At 37.8% G+C, this 6,430-nt stretch overlaps 1 protein-coding gene across 1 annotated transcript in view; it reads right to left on the bottom strand.

Moving 5' to 3' along the window:
- Nucleotides 1–6,430, bottom strand: part of SLC6A19 (solute carrier family 6 member 19) — a 53,015-nt gene continuing 46,585 nt past the window's right edge. The window contains exons 10-12 of the mRNA XM_023495901.2: nucleotides 4,900–5,059; nucleotides 3,181–3,343; nucleotides 1–2,895 (exon numbers count right to left, since the gene is read on the bottom strand). Of these exons, the coding sequence (XP_023351669.2) occupies nucleotides 2,692–2,895; nucleotides 3,181–3,343; nucleotides 4,900–5,059 (527 nt within the window). The 3' untranslated portion in view covers nucleotides 1–2,691. The remainder of the gene's footprint in view (nucleotides 2,896–3,180; nucleotides 3,344–4,899; nucleotides 5,060–6,430) is intronic.

Raw genomic sequence — 6,430 nt, 5'->3', positions numbered from 1 at the left:
GTCATTTATTAGTTACATACATGTATATAAAAGACAAAGTGTTTTTTTGGTTAAATGTTTTTACACACATTTATAAGAAAACAAACATGTCATTTACAAATTTAGAAATGTGCCAGGTTGATCGCAGTTATTTTATCTAGGCTACATCTGGTATGACTGGCAATCTTAGCAGTGACAGCATTTAGCTCCCTAGGATGTGATAATAATTAGCAAGAATGGATATGCCAAGACTGTTCCAGAAGTTTCACATATAGTTATTGAGATCAAGAAGCATAGTGTGCAGGAAGGTCAATTATAATAGTGCAAGTTCTTCCTTTTTTACTGGCTGGTCTAAAAAAAAAAAAAAAAAAAAAAAAAAAACTTGAAGAGCATATAGCAAGCATCATTGAATCCACATGCATATTAGAAGCCAGACAGTGTAAGGTAACATAAGGAAAATGCAGAGCAGGTATGGACTTGCCATCAGGAGATGTGGATTTGAAACCTGGCTCTGCCATTTACTAACTGTGATCTTGGTCAAAATATTTTGCCTCTCTGTATCTCACTCTACTTATCTGCAAGATAAGAAAACTGAATCAGTTCATCTCTAAAGTCCCTTCCAAATTTAACATCCTAGAATTCTATGGTGAGTGAATAATCTTGGTTCAGGGTTGCTGTCATGGACATCCTTTCTTTCTTTCCTTTTTTTTAAATTCATAGACCATACCACTAAAAAAAAAAAAAAAAAAAAAAAAAAAAAGTGTAATTTCTCCTTTAAAGACTTTGGCCCTTGGAATGATGACAAAGAATTAATATTAGCTTTTTGAAATGTTCCCATGGCTGTTGGAATACACTATTATGGAGACTATAAATTCTTGCTCTCTAGCTCAATGATGGAGATGAGAAATTTGAAGGAGTGAGAAATTTGGCTGCTACGTGATATTTCAAAAGCCTTTTTCCATTTGACTTCCCATGGTCACCACCCCAGAGCTCTTATGAGCATAAATGTAGAAGCTAATATAATTTCTCTGTAGACATGGAATATAAAGACATGAAAGACCCAGTAGAGAGAAGAGAGCTATTAACCTCAAGTGTTGATAGCTATACCCTTCCCAAAATACTATGCCCATGAACTGTGGGTATTTTCAGAAAATCCCACTTCATTTGAATTTAGATTTCAGAAGGAATAAACTAACTGACCTGGCCAACTAAAATAAAAAACAGATAGTTTGTCAAAGCCCATCATTCAACCTACATACTTGTAGGTATGTAGGTACACTTGGATACATATAGGGTGCTGATTTTAAAGAGAAAATTAACTCACTGAGAAAGTATGTCAGGTGTTTGTAGTGCTACATGGGTTGAGTAATTAGAGGCTGAGTTGGGATATAACCTTTATTCCAAAGGTAGCTTGGCTATAAATTCACATTGAATTACTCATTACAAGCATGTTAATGTTCCCTTAGTCAAAAGCTAAGGGCACATTCCTCCTTGCCTCCTGTGAAGGGAAGCATTACTTAATTGTTTATCTATTTGTGACAGCTAGAAACAGCGATTCGTGTAGTTAATGTCCAGAGTGTCAAAGGATTGTAAAGAAACTCAGGAACTTTTCTGGGGGAGGGGCAACATCCAGAACTGCAAAACTTTGCACAAACATTGATAGAATTGCCAGTCTCTGATTATTTCTAGGTGGTGATCTTGGAATGGAGGTCCCAGGGCCACTCTGCAGAAGATTTTTTCTGCAAGATCAAACAGGTAGAAAGTGGATTTGATTTCTTCTTCTCTATACTAGAGAACAGAACTAAGAGCAATGGGGGGGAGGGAAGATGGAAAAAGATATATTTTGGCTTGATGTGAGGGAAAACTTTCTAACAATCTCCAAGCATGGCATTTATTGCCTCAAGAAGTGGCCAACTCTCCCTTCCCGAATATCCTCAGAAGCAGAAGCTAAAGCACCATTTATCCAGAATGCGATTGAGGGAATTCTTGGTTCAGGATGGATTAGATAAAATAGCCCAGGAGGTCATGCTTGGTAATGCTGAGAGTCCATGATGCAGGGTCAAAGTTTCTCTGCAGAAAAAGCTTTCCACTTCAAATCTTGTGGAAGTTTTGCCGTCAACAGGAATCTCTCACAAACAGAAAAGGGTAGTAACAAACAATAAAGGTGTTTATAATGCATTTTCCCATCCCCCTAGCAGTCCACAAACAAACCAAATCCAGCAGCCTCAGTGATGGATTCTTAACTGATGCCCCAAACCCAATAATTCTCTCACTTTCGCTCTCTTGGATTTCATTCAAACAAAAGGACCCTTCCATATCTAGCCGCTGATGACCCTCTTGTCATCAGCATCAGGACAATTAGACATTTCAATGATGTTCACTCTAGGATGTCACAATACACATGACTGTGATCTTGTATCCCTAGAATCTAGCACAATGCCTGGGAATGAGCAGGCATTTAATAAATGCTTGTCAAATTAAATTGAACCATGGCAATCCCTTGCAGTTCCTAGCACGAGGAAGCCTCCAGTTTGTAAGGCACACAAGAATTCCCATTTGTCACACAGATTGGAGTGTTTGCCATCAAGGTTGGCTTCCTGAGGGACTAGTCATTCCAAAGTGCCTGGCTATTGTTTTTTTGGGTTTTTTTTTTCTTTTTTCTTTTTTCCAATCAAGAACCTGTCCCCACTTCCCTTAGAAGCATGCTTCAGCTTAATACTTTAGGTCTCCATTCACAGAAGGAACAGAATAGGTGTTGACAAGCCCTTGCTGATCATGCTGCTTCTGAAAGCGATTCCTGATGAACTTGTAGAGTGCAAAGCCAGGGATGATCAGGCATGGGATTCCAGCCACAAACACCACAACAGCATAGACCCAGCTGGGATAACTCTTTTTGTCTGATTTAGGAAATTCCTCCTGGGAAGAGAAACAAAACCCATGGTCAAGTCAAACAATTATACTTACACAATAGATTCCAGAACTGGGCTTTCCAAAATCAAACATGGGGAGAAAAGAAAAAAGGAAAAAAAAAAAAACTTCCTCACTTTACCCTGCCCCTCTTTCAGTTTCTTCTAGTTCTTCCAGATTCAGAAGGGAGAAAACGGCCTCCTTTCATATGCAGATGATTTCCCCTTTCCTCCCTCTCCTCCCTCATTGGGCCTTCCCCTACAAACCAACATAGGTATATTTCTATGTACTTACAAATGCAGGGTCCCAGACGCTGTATATTAGCTCCTCGTTGACTTTTATCACAAAATAGAATAGAAATATAACTAACATAATGAGAGGACTGACTACTCTCCAGGTGATTTGCCAGAAGATATTTGGTTTATGACCAATCATGAACTCAATATCCTTATTAAATCTAGAAATAAAGACCCAGAGAAGAAAATTACCTCATTGACAAAACAAAATGAATATCTGCTTTTGCTTTTAAGATGCTAACATTTTACTGAGTTTAGGTTATAGAAGCGAAATTTTCTTAAAGTGAGGAGCCCTTTACTGACTGGATAGACCTCCATGACAATATAGCTTTAATGTAGATCCAGCAGTCTCTAGTTATTGAAAGAGTAAAAGTCTTGTTTATTTATTGAAATGCTACCCACTATCCTTCAGGGTCCTCTAATTTCCTATAGCATTTAGCTTATACTATGTTTGTGAGACTTACCACATACTATTTTGTCTTGAACATGTACATTTTAAAATATGTCATGTAATATATAATATATAATCCCAGAAGCCTTTAGGAATCAAGGAATGTGTTTTGGATGCTTTCCAGTCTCCCTTAATATTCAAAACAGTGCCTTCAATATAGAAGGTAGTTCTATGTTCCCCTCTTAATCTATACCTTTAAAGCTTGGGTTTTATCACATTATTCCCTTGCTCAAGAAGCTGCACTGACTCCCTATTGTCTCTAGGACAAAATACAGACTCCTTTGTTTATCTCAAAAGTCCTTCAAAGACCTCCACCAGCCTCCCTTTCCAGACTGACTTCACATTATTATCTTTTAAGAACTATGTTCTAGGCAAATCGTTCCCCATGCACATCATTCCGTTTACTTCCAGCCTGCCTTAGCACACATTACCAGTCATTGTTGGAATGACATTTCTCATTGCATCTATCTCTGAAATCCTTAGCTTTCTTCAAGGTTTTTCTCAAGTTTTACATCCTACAAGAGACTTTTCCCAACCTACTCCATTGTTATTTCTTTTCTTCAGTCCTCCCTAATAATTATATATGCATTTTCTATTTACTTATATGAAAGCATGTTATTTCTTCCCAGGAGAATGTAAACTCCTAGTTTCTTTTCGTCCTTTTATTCCTGGTGTCTGGCACATAGGAGGTACTTAAAATACTTCTTGAATTGTTGACTTTTATTCCTTACGCTCCTTAAATTTATGCATTCAGAGACATTGAATTTTCTTGGGAACTTATTTCATTTTTCCTAATTTTACTTTAATTTAAAACACATTCTTAAACTGAAGTCAGAACTTATTTTTTAAAAATTCATTTTGATGACTATATTTCACTCTTTTTTCCTAATTCCATAAATTTTTATCAATTTTAAAACATCATTCTAGGAAGGAGTTAGCAGATTAGTCCATAGCTCACATGCATTCACATGCATACACACACACACACACACACACACACACACACACACACAGAGAGAGAGAGAGAGAGAGAGAGAGAGATAGATAGATAGATAGAGAGAGAGAGAGAGAGAGAGAGAGAAAGTTTTAAGTTCCACTGTGCTCTCATAAACCAGATGGCACTGTGGCACTGTGATTCTGACATTATCCACCTGGGGGCAGGTTGGGCATGCTTCTGATTTCATTGTCAGCTGTAATTCTCTTACATTTCTTTTTTTAATTTGACTCTTTTAAACATGTCCACGAGAAGGCCACTTTATTTCCTACCTGTCTATTCCATAAATGTAAACGACTGAAAACATCTCACAAAAGGCAATGACGAGCAGGGGGATGGAGCCAGCATAGCTATCTAGCAGGGAGAGCCAGTACTGTCCCGATCTCAGAGTGAAAATGTAGGCAAGGAAGTATGTCATCAAACAAATCAGACCTGCAACATGAACAGAGAGCAGGCCAATAGGTTATCTTAGATGAGTTAAACAGAATGAATGAAACTCCAAGTCAGGGCAGACAGCAGGTTTCAGATAAGCTAGAGGCTTAAGATGGTAAGATTCCCTGGTCAGGAGATTGCTGTCTTTGTTTTTGAAATATCTCATTTTACCTGAAATGACTCTTGCTCTGCCTTCCAGCTGAGGAGAATGTTATAAATTAGGTTTGTTGGAAAGAACATTTTGTGAGCCAGTTTTAAGTTTTGATGGCAATGGATCTGGGACAGATGTTTGCTTCTTTGTGAATGGATTTAAAACAGAGTAATTTCTCCCAAATAAAACCAGCATTGACCACACTGGGGGAACTATTTCATTCTCAAGGAGGCCTCCCTTAGACTTCTACCATGTGATCAGGTAGGATCATGAATGCAAAATGCTTTGCAGACCCCAATGTGATTTATGTCAACTATTGCTATTATTAATATTGTCCAAAAATGTGATTTCATTGGACCAGGAAACTCCTTCTACTAATACATGTTAACCCTGGTTCTATAATTTGTACTCTTAGAGAAATAGTTGCTTGGGATAAGTCACACGGCCTGCATATGTAAGAGATGAGATTTGAACTCAACTCTTGTAACTGACTGAGGTCAGTTCTTTATCTCCCATGCTATTCCCTTCCAGGCTGAGCCTCTGACTCCATATAACCATATAACCATATAACTCAGTGCCTTCTGACTATGAAATTTCTCTTTGTGCTTGGGACCTTTTCACCCTGCAACAGTTCTCTGCAATGCAGGCCCTTTTTTTCCCTTTTGTGAATTCTATACAGGGGGCACTGAGACTCAATTTTGAGGTTGGGCTCAAGCTGATCATGCTCTCAACTTTTTCTCTTCCCTCTCTAGGGGTACCTTCTCTTACCTCTCCCCTTATAAACTCCCTATTAGGTGTTATTTTTCCCCATTAGAATGCAAGCTTCCTAAGGCCAGAACTTCCTCAGAGCTTAGTACAGTGCCTAGTAAATAGTAAATAAATAAATTCTTGTTGATTAGATTATTACTATTAATAATAAATTTCAATTTATATGAGTGATGTCCATATGAAAATGGAGGTTTTGTAAATCAAATTGTCATTCAAATGATATTGAAAAGAAATTTTACAGCGAATTCTTGGACACAAAGTAGGAACTTTTGGTGATGCACTTACATAGTAAGGTGTTGATTTTATGTTTGGTTAAGTGAAATTTTCAAGGGACAGCTAAGTGGTACAGTGGATAAAGTGTCTGATCTGAAGATAGAAAGACTCATCTTCATGAGTTCAAATAGGACCCTGGAAAAGTCACTTAACTCTGCTTACCTCATTTCCTCATTTGT

This window comes from Sarcophilus harrisii, chromosome 1 (genome assembly GCF_902635505.1).
Source record: "Sarcophilus harrisii chromosome 1, mSarHar1.11, whole genome shotgun sequence".
NCBI lineage: Eukaryota > Metazoa > Chordata > Mammalia > Dasyuromorphia > Dasyuridae > Sarcophilus > Sarcophilus harrisii.
The sequence above is the reverse complement of the archived record's forward strand: the minus strand, read 5'-3'. Positions and strand labels throughout refer to the sequence as shown.